This window comes from Pygocentrus nattereri, chromosome 9 (assembly GCF_015220715.1).
Source record: "Pygocentrus nattereri isolate fPygNat1 chromosome 9, fPygNat1.pri, whole genome shotgun sequence".
Lineage (NCBI taxonomy): Eukaryota > Metazoa > Chordata > Actinopteri > Characiformes > Serrasalmidae > Pygocentrus > Pygocentrus nattereri.
Window position 1 is genome coordinate 8,641,904 of NC_051219.1, and position 15,574 is coordinate 8,657,477.

The following is a 15,574-nucleotide window of genomic DNA, read 5'->3' on the forward strand; positions in this document are numbered from 1 at the left end:
ACATACACACCAGGAGCGGTGGGAGGAAACCAAGGTCACTTCCGCACCGGATGTCTTCCAGAACTGTACCAGGAGCTCCAACCAGCAATGTCTCAACCCTGAGACAGTCAAAACAAAGGCCCGCACTGTCTGATCTGCGGTAAGATACTCTGCCGCACCGAGGAAAAACATCCCGACGTCTCGAACGGCTTCCAGAATTCCCAGCCAGTTATGCACATACGACTGGGAATTCTATTCCAGAGGCCCAGTTGGGTTGAAGCACGCAAACTGCATGCCTAAATCATCACACAGTCGCCTCAAACAGTGTCGGACCGTTGGGTAATCTCACACAGACTCATACAGTCTGGAGAGAAATCGCATTTCCACAAGATTCCACTTAAACCAGACGGAGCCGACACAGACACAGACACATCGGATCCCAAATTTCGCCTCTTTAGAACTGGAACAGGTTCTATGGATACATCACCAAAACTTCTCTCAACCACATCCAGGTCTTCATTAGTCTGGTACAGGCCTGGTGATGTGCTTTAGGACACCGGTTGACTTACTACGAACTATAAAAATGAACAGAACTTTAAGTACAGCGTTATTTTTTGTTTTCACAAACCACCTCAGGGGTCAGCGCTGATCTGGTGTCAGGACTTCTGACAATGATGGTCACAAATATGGAGCAATCTGATCCAAGAGTGTGATGTTTTAGGTATGCAGTTTCCGTGCTTTAACTCAACTGGGCCTCTGGAAGAGAATCCGGGGAAAATGTTTTACACAAACCCTGAACGTGGTCAGAGTTTGTTACTACACTGTGTCCATCCATCCATCCATCATCTTCCGCTTCTCCGGGGTTCAGGTCGCGGGGGCAGCATCCTAAGCAATGAGGCCCAGACCTCCCTTTCCTTAGCCACTTCCACTAGCTCCCCGGGGGGGAGTCCAAGGCGATCCCAGGCCAGGTGGGCAATTTAGTCACGCCAGCGCATCCTGGGTCTTCCCTCCCGGGTGGACTTGCCTGTGACACCTCCCGAGGGAGGAGTACTACATTGTGTGAAATTAAGAAAATGTTTCAGTATTTCTTACTGCTACTTTGCTAAGATTTGATGAACCTCAGAGATGCGTGCTTTCTGAGTGAAACTCAAAACGGAAAGCCACACTAACATCTCAGCACATTTTGAAAATCACTGGTAAAATCTGACTTCAGCAGAAACAGAAATTTCTGGAAATTTGGGGGGGCAGTGGTCTCCAACTCTGCTACCTTCTTGCAGAGCACAGGTACCAGGGTCCAGTCCTGGTGGGCCAAAACACTGCAGACGTCCGCTCACTGCCTCACTAAACACACCTGATTCAGCTCATCAGGAAATTAGGAAGGACTTCATGAGCTGAATGCAGAGGTCAAGATGAGCGCTGATCTCCGCAGCACTTTGGCCTGGAAGGTGCTCAGCTTGACACGCCTGCTGTAAAGCCTAGATCCTACGCCACACTAGCTCGGCTAATCAAGCCCTTCCCAAGTATTAGAGTTTAGTAACTCTTATTAGCTTCACTGGATAAAGGTTGGAACTAAGGCTACGTTCACCTTACAAGCCTCTCAAATCGGATTTTTCGCTCAGATCCGATCTTTCTGACTCGACGGTCCACACTCGTTTAGGTCAGTGACTCAAATCTGTCATCAATGTGATGAAGCAGCCTGAAATGACCCTCATGAGCTCCTCCTACTCAGTGACGTCACGTGACTGAATCACTGCATCATCAGCACAAACTAACGAGCAGAACGAGCTTCGCTGAGAAGATCATTAACTCTGATCAGCTCTCAGCTTCATTATTAGAGCCAGACGGAGGAGAAAAAGGTGAGATGAGCTGCTTTTCCACCGTTTACAGGTTTTAATGTCTGTTTGGCGCTGCTGCCATGGTAACGCTGAATGATGGCAGGCGTGCAGTGGAAAAAAGCACAGGAATTCCGATCTGAGCTTCCCATTGAGGTCATATGGTCACAAATCGGATACGTATCTGATCTAGGACCACAGACGAAAGTGACTCGGCCTCGGAGGTCGGATTTGAAAAGATCAGATGTGTCCACGCAGCCCTGAGAACATCAGATCTGAGTCACATTTGGGCAAAAAAATCTGATTTGTGCCACTTCAGCCTGGTAATGCGGATGTAGACTAAACTCTGCAAGAAAGTAGATCTCCAGGAGGAGGGTTGGTGACCACTGTGCCATCGGTTACAAAGCCATCAGTTTTATATTGAAATTGCAGTTTCAGAGTGCAATTTTTAAAACTGCAACAGCTCCAGTTTTTAAATGATAGCCACGTTACCAAATCGCCATCTTAGGTTTTGTGAGCTGCCTGTTAAAAAGTTACACCAATCAAATCCAATCAAACGTTCATCACGACCATAACTGGCACAATGAATTCAGCGGTCAAGTCTCAAGACAGAAAAGGTGGATTTGTAGAAAACACATGCACTTTAACTCACTGTTGCAATATTAGTCAGAAAAATCGCAATTAAGATGTTTCCCCCAGATGATCCTGCAGCCCAGACAGAACGAATTAAATGAAATCAAGCATTTAAAAAAAAGATTTTATCAATAATATCATTCATATTTATTAAAAACTTCTAAAAACAATAACAATGCGAGCATTTTTTTTAGCTCCAGCACAAAATTTGAGAAGCAAACTTCAGACCCAAACACCTCAGCTGATGGGCTACATCTGGAATAAGGGAGGAAAACGAAATCCGGCTAAATCTGATTTTTGGCCTAATCATCATACTTTTATAAGCAGTTCTCCAACTGACCACATGAACTAATCTTAGAACTGGATTCCAGGTCCGGCATGACACTGAGTGGGTGAGCTGGGCGAGACATTCCTGAAGAAGCATTCGGAGCTAACATACACAAGCACTTCCTGAGTCTGCTCCGTAAAGGTCACTGGAGTTCCGCTTGGAATTTTCAAGACACCACGCAGCAGCCAGAAGAATGCCGACGACGTGACGCAACTCAGCTGGATGTGATCCGTGCAGTTTTCCTATGTGCGGAGTCTAAATCTTCAACTTGCTCCAATAAACGACTATATAAACCCACCTCACAGGTCAGCAGCACGCTGCTAATGGAAGAGGCTAAAACAGGCGGTCAGGAGTGAGAACGGTACCAAATGTCACATGTGCAGCTTCTTTCTCCAGAACAAAACCTTCCTCAACAAAGACCCTTCAGAACGCAGTGATGTGCTGGCTACAACAAAGGCGGCACACTGAAGTGACGCCAGAGAAGAACCTTTTAGTACTTTAAAGAACCTTTCAATCAGACCATTTTGGGAAACTATACACCGATCAGGCATAACATCCTGACCTCCTGGTGGTGGTGTGTTAGTGTGTGTTGTGCAGGTATGAGTGGATCAGACACAGGTTTTTAAACACCTCAGTGTCGCTGCTGGACTCAGAACAGTCACACACTACACTAACAACTAACACAACACACACTAACACACCACCAAGACGTCAGTGTTACCGCAGTGCTGAGAATGATCCACCACCCAAATAGTACCTGCTCTGTGAGGGTCCATGGGGGTCCTGACCACTGAAGAACAGGGTACCAGAGTATCAGAGAAACAGATGGACTACAGTCTGTAAATGTAGAACTACAGTGTCCAGCTATACAGTAAGTGGAGCTGATAAAGTGGACAGTGAGCCTAGAAACGAGGAGGTGGTCGTGATGTTATGCCTGACTGGTGTAGAACAGAGTAACTTCATAAAGTTTACCTCAGGTTTTCTCTCACTGTAAAGTTTCTGGAAACTTGGTTTCGGTCTGGTTAACATTTGTAATATGAAACGTTTGTAATATGAAAGCAATATAAAGCAGGCGGTGTCAGGTACGTCACCCACGCCAGGAAACGTCGGGTCCTTAACTTTATTCATGACAGCGTCACGTGTTTTGTAACTTACATCGTCAGCATCCCCATCAGCATCCCGCTCCTTTCACGCTACTAGTGTTTATACAGTGTATGATTTGTGTCTAAATGGAATTTAAGCGGATACCTGCAGAGGAATTCCTCATACATGCTGTACCTGGAAAATAAAAGACTCGAACAATGGTGGCCAAATTCGTGTACGGCACCTCATAAACAGTCGTTAGGAAGCCTAATAGGAAAATACCCGTCAAACGAAAGAAGTCAATGAGGCTGAAAAGTTGACCGTGACGTTCAGGTTGTGAGTCCTTTCCACCGGCCATTGTGTCGAAAAACAAAACACTGATGACTAACTTCAGCCACGGGTTGTGGAAACGCCACAACAGCGGCTGGTGCCCAGCGAGTATCGTAAAAAAGAACGTTTATAGGGACTTTGATCCATGCAAGCTGGAGGACATCCAGAGCTTTCAGAAGAAGAGCTGCCCTCACTCTCCAACAGATTCCTTCCAAACTCGATCAAACACGATCAATCAAAACCGAGAGGCTGAGCAGGCGAGACGCAGCCCTTTTGTCACGGACGTTAACATAGCATAACATAACAAGTGCTGTGCTTTAATACTTGGATGGTAATTCTGCGCTAGTATAACACTTACGTAACTAATGTTGTGCTAGTAAAACACCTAGACAGCTACTTCTCTGCTTTCACTTAGACAGCTAGACGACTAATGTACGAACATAACACTCAGCTTGGCCACTATGTACTAGTATAACACAGAGGTAACTAATGTTGTGCTGGTACATAGCATAAATAAATAAGCTGGTTTTGGCGTTAAACCAAGGTTATGCTGGCATTCTACAGTGATTTACAAGCCAGATAACACATTCCCTGAAACTGCAGGTCTGGACCTGCTGCTGGTTTTCCAGGTGAGCAGATGGAAGATGTTGGCATTCTGCTGGCACAGAAGCCTTGAATCAATATTCTCAGCACATCATGGACCAAAACAGCCTCTAAAAAGGAACAAGAGTCCTGAAAGAAGAAGTAAGGACTGAATGAGAGCAGGTACCATTTTGGGTGGTGGATCATTCTCAGCACTGCAGTGACACTGACAGGGTGGTGGTGGGTTAGTGTGTGTTGCGCTGGTATGAGTGGATCAGAGTTTTAAAACACTGTGTCAACTCACTGTCCACTCTATTAGACACTCCTACCTTGCCGGTCCACCTGTAGATGTAAAGTGAGAGACAGTTTGTGTTGGTCACCCTCTAGTCCGTGGTCACAGGACGCTGCTGGTCTGATCCACTCAGACCAGCGCAACACACACTAACACACCACCATCATGTCAGTGTTATTGCAGTGCTGAGAATGACCCACCTCCCAAATAGTACCTGCTCTGTGAGGGTCCATGGGGGTCCTGACCACTGAAGATCAGGGTAACAGAGTATCAGAGAAACAGATGGACTACAGTCTGTAACTGTAGAACTACAGAGTGCAGCTATACAGTAAGTGGAGCTGATAAGATGGACAGTGAGTGTAGAAGCAAGGAGGTGGTCATGATGTTATGCCTGACCGGTGCATCGACCCCTGTAATAGGTAACATGTCACTGATAACACAGCTGAAAAAGCCCACGTCTCTATCCCTAACTCTGTCCAGTCTTAACTTTCAGAGCTCATTGGGTAAGCAATAAAACCTCTCTGCAGACGGCATCCTGTCACCTGCGTGGTGTACAATCATCGTGCAGGCTGGTCTCCAACAGCTTAACTTCAGCCAGTTAAGACTGATGCTTTGTTTAGCAGTATGAACAGCAATGAAGGCGATACAGCAAACTGGACAAAATCAATCCCGCAGCCCGCTACAGTGTGTAGTGGGGGATGGTTAAGTGCTCAGCTTTGTCACAGTCTATTGGTGACACTTCACTGAGCACAGAGAGAGCACTTAGACTAATCAATACGTCAATGCTCACACAGACACACACACCCTCAGCAGATGGTAAAGGACGTCTGATAACGGCGAAGGCCAGTTCAAGTTGATCAGCTAAGCCCAAAACTCACTGAAGTGACGTTAGGCTGATAATGCGAAGGACAATATATATACTATGTATATCAGAGAGGAGCCCTCAGGGCCTTCTAGGTCTTCAGATAAGACTGCTCAAGTATTGCGTAACCAATAAATATTATTACGTTTTGATTAGGTTCTTGAAATACACAATATAAAACTGCCCAATTAGGACTGTTTTCTCTGTGCTACCTATGCAAAAAACAGCCAAGCAAGCCATCCTACTGATTAGGACTTCAAGAGCTGAACTGAAAGCCTAAAGCATCAAATTACCTTTAAGGAATAATTATGAAGTGACAGTGGAACCAACCCATCACATCCTGATTTACAATGGGACCAATTGTTTTCTAGAAAAATGTCACTCTAAGCTTCCTGGAAGTTCTAGATAAGTCACTGACTATGAATTCAAGTCTAACCTGGTTTCTTGTGTTAGAAATGGAAATGTATATAGTACAGATGTAAGCTGGGAGCATGAAATTGTCCAAAATCTCTTGGTGCTGAAGCATTAGTTCCTTTCAGTGGAACTAAGGGGCCGAGCCCAACTCCTAAAAAACAACCCCACACCATGATCCCCTCTCCACCAAACTTTACATTCGGCACAATGCAGTCAGACAAGTACCGTTCTCCTGGCAACTGCCAAACCCAGACTCGTCCATCATGATATAAGCCTTGGATGGAGCCGCTCGGCCATGGAAACCCATTCCATGAAGCTCTCTATGCTGTTCTTGAGCTGATCTGAAGGCCACATGAAGTTTGGAGGTCTGCAGTGATTGACTGAAAGTTGGTGACCTCTGCGCACTATGCCCCTCAGCATCCGCTGACCCGCTCTGTCATTTTACATGGCCGACCACTTCGTGGCTGAGTTGCTGTCGTTCCCAATCGCTTCCACTTTGTTATAATCCCACTGACAGTTGACTGTGGAATATTTAGTAGTGAGGAAATTTCACGACTGGACAGGCGGCGTCCGATCACGGTACCACGCTGGAACTCACTGAGCTCCTGAGAGCGACCCATTCTTTCACTAATGTCTGTAGAAGCAGTCTGCAGGCCTAGGGGCTCGGCTTTATACACCTGTGGCCATGGAAGTGACTGGAACACCTGAATTCAATGATCTGGATGGGTGAGTGAAGACATTTGGAAATGTAGTGTATATCCACCTCCTCAGCCCCAGCAGTTGGCTAAAGTAGCCAAGCCTGTTTTTGGAAATGTGGCTCAAAAGAGTGAAACGAATCAGAACAGAGATCATTTACATATTCTTGAAGGCGCAGTAACAAAAACAACCTGTTTAATGAAGGATAAAGAGAGGTTGGAAAATGGCCAAGAAAAATAAGGCTGTTTTTTTTGTATCAGGGCAAAAATGATAAACAGCTTTTTCATGCAAGAAATGACGGGTTATATTTGGGAATGTCTGCACAGTTACTGGGCAGAGAATTTGAATGAATTATTTTGAGTCACTGCTATGAAGTGGAACCACTCTGATAAGACCTTAATAGAGACTTGAGCCTCTCTTTGGAGGAGAACACGATCTCAAGTGCTTGTCTGGCCTGTACAAGATCAGCAGCTGAAGAGCTGAGGTAGTGTATTAATACTAGTAATGATGTGGTTCATGATTAATCAGTGTTTGCACAGTCCAAAGGTCAAGATTTTACTAACAGAACACACACTTTCACATGGTGTACAGCTTTCTTCCTTGGGCACCGTGTACAGAGCCATCCCAGCGTATTAATGAAAGCTTCTCTCACTTGTGAAAGACAAAAACAGATAACAGACCATCTAATTATGACAGGACTAAACCCTTACTAACCCTTAGTAAACACCTTTACACTTTTCTTAAGTTCTGTTTTGTTCCTGAGGTCCACTTATAACGTTTCTGTGTACCAAAACTAATCATACATCATTTTTATGACTTAATTTCAATCTTTCTTTATCACTTAGAATAAACAGGCTGCTTCAAGAACTGGTGCGGAACTGGACTCTGTGGTCAAGGTAGCTGAGACAAGGACACTACACAAACTGCTCTCCGTTATGGAGGACAATGGCCACCTACTGCACACCATCGTCACGGACAGGAGGAGCATGTTTAGTGGCAGGTTGCTGTCACAGAGCTGCTCAATCGTCAGATTCAGGAGGTTCTTTGTCCCCAGAGCCATCAGGCTCTTCAACTCTTCCCAGGGGGACCAGCAGAGAAGGGGGGGGCATTGCGTATCTTGCACATCTGGACACTAGACACTTATTTTGGTACCAATACCTGCACATATTTATTTAATCTGTGGTCATTATATGCCGTCACCTGTAAATTCTTGTACATTCATTATTGCACTGCATTTCTCATCTCAGGGTATAGACATCATCACAGATTGCTGTATTTTTTCTATTTGTACATATTCCTGTAGATAGGATCTGGCTGATTGTCATGAGCGGCCCGAATTTCAGCTTCATGGGCCATCGTTTGCCATGGGCGACTGGCGATTCAAACGTGTGAGCTGTCATTTCTAAAATCGTCTTGCTTTAGAGGAAAAACATAAAACATACAAGATAAAATGTTAATAACTTCTGCACAGGCCACATTTTATGCTTTATTTTCCACCTCATATGTTGAATCCATCAACACGCTCTCAATCCAACGGCTCATGTATTTTTGTTACAGTGGAAGCTCTTGAGGGGAACTGCAGCTGCACTTTGCTGTTGCTTTTGTTAGTTTGGTGCTTGTTGATTTATCCAGAGTTCACCCAGCACAGTCTGCTGGTGTTGCTAAAAGTACCGCTTTAAAGGTAATTTAAAAACTGTATTTAAACAAGCGTGCTACAATCACAGATTACATCAGAGCAACATACGGTGTGCTGCGGCTGGACTTCAGCATCCACTACTACGGATGATCTGAAGAGTCAAACTAGCAAAATGAGTTAAAGTTGAAAATGAATTGCAAGATACAATTCTGACACTTTTTTGTGGAGCTTTTAATCTTAAATAACTGGTTAACGCTGGAAACAGTGTCTGTAAACTGCATCGGCCGAAAGCTTAACAACGCGAACAGTGATTTTTGGTGGCAGCGTCTCTTGCGCATATGGCCTACATCGAGTCCAGACACTGCTGCATTCAGAACGGCTGGTATTTGCTGAGACTAACTGCATTTCAACTCAACCACTCTGGTGTCTGGTGTGGATGTTTCGCAGACGAACAGCAGGCTCTGTCCCGGCCAGGTGCGGCTCTGTCTTCATTCTTCCTCTCTACTGGAAGAGATGCAGACAGGAGCCATTTCCTGGACGTCCTCCTGGACTGCCTCGCCTTGAGACGCAGACTCAATCTCACTTGAAACTTAACCACTGACGGTCACACCGTGACCTAAATATTTCTGACCCAAATAGTTCAATGCCGCGCGGCACTTAAATAAGAGAATGCGGGCAACTTCGTTAAGAAGCAGCACGCTTGGATGACGGCCGCCCGCAGCGGTTATTTAACTCCAACCGAACCGGAGAAACTGAAGAAGGCAAAGTCGCTACAGCCACCAGAACGGAGGAGGATAAACATCTGAGTTTCGCTTCTTGCCAGGCTTATGCCTCTTCTCTATTCTGCTTATGGAGCTCACTCTTAGCCAATCATACATGTTAATACTTGGGTTATGAACCTCCAGTCCTGGTTTCGCTTCTTTAAATAGTCTATTTAAGCTCTAACAGGCCTGAGATTTTCACTCGTAGCAGTCTGTTTGTTCCTGAACTGCACCTTCCTAAATTTTATTGTAGATCTCATTTTTTCTCAAGCCGTTTCAGCTGGTCTACAGACCTAAATTACCCAAAATCTTCCAATTTCTTTACTAAAACAACAAACAAACCAGGAATCAATTTCATACTTGATTAGTCAACTCACCTAAATGGCGTAATCACTCTAAATAGACTTAGTCCATAAAACTAATAGGATAATGCTAATCTCCAGCCCTAGTCAGTGAGAGGTTTAAACCCATTAATATCCACTACAGGGGTGAGGGGAGGGGCAATACTTCAGCAGCTGGACAGAGACAGAAATGAAACCTAAAACACACGGAAGACAAAGTTCCTACAATGTTCTTCACTTGTGCACGTGGTACAATATAAACACCAATGAATCCAGTGGTACTGTAGTAAAACACCAGAAGCATCATGACATTAGCCTTTGCAGTACTAAGAAGGCTGTAATACGAGCCTCTAGCCAATCACAAATGTTTTATTGTATGCAGTCGTGGGCTGGAGGTTAGGGAGCCTGCCCTGTGACCGGAAGGTCGCCGGTTCCATCCCCTGAACTGACAGCACGTGACTGAGGTGCCCTTGAGCAAGACACCTAACCCCCAACTGCTCCCCAGGCTGTTAATAACAGCTCTTGGGTGTAAACTGGACCATGAGATCTTAATTTCGTTCCACCTCATGTACCATGTGATGCGAATGACAATAAAATCTCCTTGAATCCTTGAATCCTTGAATGTGGATCGGGCTGCCCTCCGCTCCAGGCAAGTGTGCTCACTGCCCCCTAGAGTGTGTGTTCACTAGTGTGTATGTGGTTTTTCACTGCACGGATGGGTTGAATGCGGAGGTGAAATTTTCCCGTTGTGGGACTAATAAGGATCTGTCAATCTAAGAGCATCCTGACCGATCATAGGATTGATGGATCAAGGTTTTCGCCTGATTTCCCAAGTTATACCTGTACAACATTATATATTATAACATTATAACTTTGGTCAAAGTCAATGCAGGCCAGTCTTTATTCAGGTCACATCAAATGCTCACGGGTCTGTTTTTAATTTAAGTGATATCGTGTCCACAATTAGCAGTATAATCAAAATCGCAGTACATCATTTTGGCCGTGTCCTGCAGCCTTTAAGTTGTGTATAATTAAATGATTAAACAAAGTCATCCAGAGTGAAACGCTCCGTTCTAGAGAGACACAGAGTGAGAACTGTTCACAATGGAGGTGATAGGAACCAGACGTCCACCTCTAAAAGCATTACATGCTCATAGTTATTACATGAAATGGTTATGAATCCACTGCCCGACGTCTGAGACACTGTTTTACAATAGTTTTGAAGAGGTTTTGGCCTAAAACACATTTTAAATATATTACTGGCAGAAAGGTGCTACTTTATCATCACTTAGAAGACACACGTAGGTTCACAGGTGGTTCTGGACAGTCAATAAAACGGCTATAAAAAGGCAACATAAGACCTCCTGGTTCGTATCACCACCCCGTAAAGAAATTTGAGAGCACCACTCACATCAAACTGCTCTGACTTCCGCAGAAAACTGGAAGACTCAGTGGAAATTCCCTTTTATTGACTTTCTAGTATTTAGAATGTCTTCATGAGGAAGTTCATTGTTGCTCCAAATAAGACCAACGGCAATGTTCAGATTCATTACTATTCTACTTTGGAACTAAGTGAAGCAAGTTTGACTGGTTAAACGCACCATAAATAAAGAAAGAGGGCAAATACAAACTTGCATTTGCATTCAGAACATGGTTTACACCCCCACCTGAAAACCAACTGCAGCAAAGCAACCGCATTTATCTGGAAAACTGGCCCAGTCCCATATCTAAGCCCATACACGAGCACATCAAAGGCCGAGATTACGCAGTAGGACTATAATAATAAATATATGTCCAGATCTGATTCTGAGCTCTAATTACCGAGTCCTCAAACAGAACATTTTCAATGTCTAGCAAACAAGCAAATAAGACCGAAAACAAAAAACAAAGCCCAGTTATTTTGCTGCAAGTGTGGCATAACCCCTGCCTCGATTCCACACAGTGAAGGACAGTGAAAGAGAGACCCTGAAAGAGTCCATTTGGCCTATTAGAGATACAGTAATTAAAATTTCAGCACAACGATTTTCAACACTGTACTGAACGGGCACTCTACACAATGTCAGAGGAGGTACCACGGACGATATAGCTTAATTAGGCTCTGGGGGATTAGGTTTAGCAGGTATCGCACTGTGTCAACTCCTTTACGAGCCTTAGTCGCGGTGCAGTCCGCACAGCTGGGAACTTAGCTCTTTAATGTTTATGAGGAAGACAATTTTGTGGCTGAAAAAATCAGCTTAACTCCCACAGCAAAAGCCTGCCTGCTCAGACATCCATACCATGCTCTGCTAGAGTGAGATGCTCTAAGGATGTCCCTGGAGGTAATCAAGGTCTCCCTCTAGGTAATCGAGCTCCAGGCTAAAAGCAAAACAGTTTGAGCCCCAGGCACACAAGCAGAACAACAGGCAATTAGAGAGACTGATTCTCCAGCACCAGCTCAGGCATACTCCCCCACAGAACCAGACCACAGTCGCATTCAGACAGAACTTTGTTGGTGACAGTTGGGTTCCAACAGAATTCTGTCAGGCTACAGTCAGATTTTTTTTTAGCTACAGTTGGACTCAGAAAGAACTTGTTCGGCTACAGTCGGAGTCAGGCAGAATTGTATGGCTACAGTCAAAGCTAAAGTTGATTTCAGACACAATTATGTTGGGCTACAGTCAAATTCAGACAAAACGTTGTTGGGCTACAGTCGAATTCAGACAAAATGTTGTTGGGCTACAGTCGAATTCAGACAAAATGTTGGGCTACAGTCGACTTCAGACAAAATGTTGTTGGGCTACAGTCAAATTCAGACAAAACTTTGTTGGGCTACAGTCGAATTCAGACAAAATGTTGGGCTAGAGTCGACTTCAGACAAAATGTTGTTGGGCTACAGTCGAATTCAGACAAAATGTTGGGCTACAGTCGACTTCAGACAAAACGTTGTTGGGCTACAGTCGAATTCAGACAAATCTTTGTTGGGCTACAGTCGACTTCAGACAAAATGTTTTTGGGCTACAGTCGATTTCAGACAAAATGTTGGGCTACAGTCGAAATCAGACAAAATGTTGGGCTACAGCCAAATTCAGACAAAACATTTGGCTGCAGTCAAAATTCAGACAAAAACATTGTTGAGCTGCAGTCGAATTCAGACAAAACGTTGTTGGGCTGCAGTCGAATTCAGACAAAACGTTGTTGGGCTACAGTCAAATTCAGACAAAATGTTGTTGGGCTACAGTCAAATTCAGACAAAATGTTGGGCTACAGTCGAAATCAGACAAAATGTTGGGCTACAGTCAAATTCAGACAAAACATTTGGCTGCAGTCAAAATTCAGACAAAAACATTGTTGAGCTGCAGTCGAATTCAGACAAAACGTTGTTGGGCTGCAGTCGAATTCAGACAAAACGTTGTTGGGCTACAGTCAAATTCAGACAAAATGTTGTTGGGCTGCAGTCAAATTCAGACAAAACGTTGTTGGGCTACAGTCAAATTCAGACAAAACGTTGTTGGGCTACAGTCAAATTCAGACAAAACGTTGTTGGGCTACAGTCAAATTCAGACAATATGTTGTTGGGCTACAGTCAAATTCAGACAAAACGTTGTTGGGCTGCAGTCAAATTCAGACAGAATTTTGTCGGAATACAGTTGGACTCATACTGTTTTGTTGGGCTAACATTTGGCTGCAGTCGAATTCAGACAAAACGTTGTTGGGCTACAGTCGAATTCAGACAAAACGTTGTTGGGCTACAGTCGATTTCAGACAGAATTTTGTCGGAATACAGTTGGACTCAGATACTGTTTTGTTGGGCTACAGTCGCATTCAGACAGAATGGTGTCAGACTACAGTTGGACCCAGATACAGTTTTGTTAGACTTTTGGGGGGCTACAGTCGGTCTCAGGCAGAATCTTTTTGGCTAGTCAGATTCGGACAGTATTTTGTCCTGCCACGGCTGGGTTCAGACGATTTTGTCAGCCTACGGTCAGGTTTGGATTCTAAACTCGGTGCTGTGGGTTATGTCACATAAACTTTGTGGTCTACATTTGGCTTCAGATCAAAACTTCAATCTCAATTAAAGTTCTAAACAAGTCCAGAACTGAGAGAACAGAGAGGCCTCACTGTACACGACATACCAAATAATGTGAGCCTGTTGGGGCGTAATGGAAGGCCTTCCATAACACAGTGACAACAAGAATCCTGTGTGTGTGCAACGGCCTGTCTTTATAGCTCAAATAAGGTCACAGAAAGCCAGGCAGCGTTTTACACAATGAGCTATTCATAAGAAAAGCTTGATACTTCCTATCAGGAATGGGAGGTTACACAACACCTCAGCCGCGATCTTCACGTTTTCTGCTAATTAAATACATTAAACGAGTGGTTATCTACATGCAGCCGGTAAGGGTTTAGCCAAAGCCTGCTCAATCAGCACTTTACCAACTATGTGTTTACGTGTTTTATTAAGACTGCATGGGTTTAACTTCATTCTGCTGTGTTGGTTCAGCACTTCTACTGCTTTAAGTACAGTTCCTACACTAACAGCCGCTGGCTGCGCTGCAGTTCGGTAAGGAGCTGAGTACGTGAGGTGTTCATGGATCTGCTGCTGTTCTAGGTGTGTTTTAGAAGCTACTTTTACTTCTATGTGAGACCTTTTTTATTGAAGCAACACCTTTGAGTAGGTTTCAGCTCCTCAACCCGCCCAAAGCAGCCCCTGTTCCAGGCAGGCCGTGCACACGCCACTTTTTCTGAGGTGCACAGATCAGCACAAAGTCCAACGTGACCTGATGCAACAGCACCTGCTCTGCTTAGGCAACAAAGCAAGGCTGCAGAAGGCCGTCCAAATAGTGATGACACTTACAGGTAGCAATGCAAGTCTTAACCGTGAGGTTTGGCTCCCGCCCTGCTCCCAACTCAGGGAGGGATTGTTGGCTTGCAGACTGGATCAGATCAGGGGGGAAAGCTGGATATGTAGAGCAGGTGGGCTCAAGGACTGTGCTAAAGAGCATGTTTTGGGTTTTCCAAGGGCGTGGCCACCCAGGACAGGGGACAGGTCCAGCACGTGCAGACCTGGAGACCCCCAGAGCAAAGGGGGTGTTTCACAGAGTCACTCGGCTAAACCCGCTGCACCTGATTTTGGTTGAAGCGCAGACTTGCACTGATACCTGAGCGTCATCACTTCATCTTCACCTCGTTAGTGCGCGTGCACACTGTGGTCCAAGCAGTGTCCGCGCCATTGCACGTGAGCTTTCCTAACGCACGAGCCTTAAAGCAGACGTAAAGCGCCCAGGGCGCCAGGTCATAAGGGGTCACCTCTCCTCTCCGGCTGGGCGCCCCCGGTCTGGTGATGAGCGCCGTGTCTCCGCAGACCACCGCCGGGTCCTCCACGAACACGCAGTCCGGCAGCGCCTCGTCCGCCTCCAGCTGCACCACGCGCAGCCCCAGCGTGCTCTCCAGCACCGACACGTAGCGCTCGTGCTTCAGCCGCGCCGCCGCCAGGTCCACGCGCACCTCCGCGGGGCCGCTGCGCAGCGCCTCCGCCGCGAGCGAGCCGGGCACCCCGCGCACCACCGCGTGCGTGAACATCCCGAAATCCGCCTGCATGCTCTACACTCGCCTCTGCCGCTCGCTCACAAACAAACAAACAAACAAACAAACGGACGGATCTGCTGCGCGCGCCGCTCCCTTTCGCTCGTGGTGTTGTTTTGTTTTGTTTTCGCCCTGTGGCTCGCGCCGCCGACAGACTGACAGCGAGCTCGCGCCGGCACGCCTGCGCACGCGCGCTCGGCTCTCGCCGCTTCTCGCGTGACCACGAGGCGCGACCCACGTGCA

General features: G+C 45.7%; 1 protein-coding gene across 2 annotated transcripts in view; it reads right to left on the bottom strand.

Annotated features, from left to right (window-relative positions):
* ddah1 (dimethylarginine dimethylaminohydrolase 1) overlaps positions 1-15,574 on the bottom strand; it is a 112,361-nt gene that overhangs the window by 86,477 nt on the left and 10,310 nt on the right. The window contains exon 1 of one of the 2 annotated variants that reach the window (XM_017721114.2): positions 15,056-15,525. The exons of the other annotated variant lie outside the window; for it this stretch is intronic. Coding sequence (XP_017576603.1) covers positions 15,056-15,346 — 291 coding nt within the window. The 5' untranslated portion in view covers positions 15,347-15,525. Of the gene's footprint in view, positions 1-15,055; positions 15,526-15,574 lie in introns of those variants that run through there. 2 annotated transcript variants of the gene reach the window in all.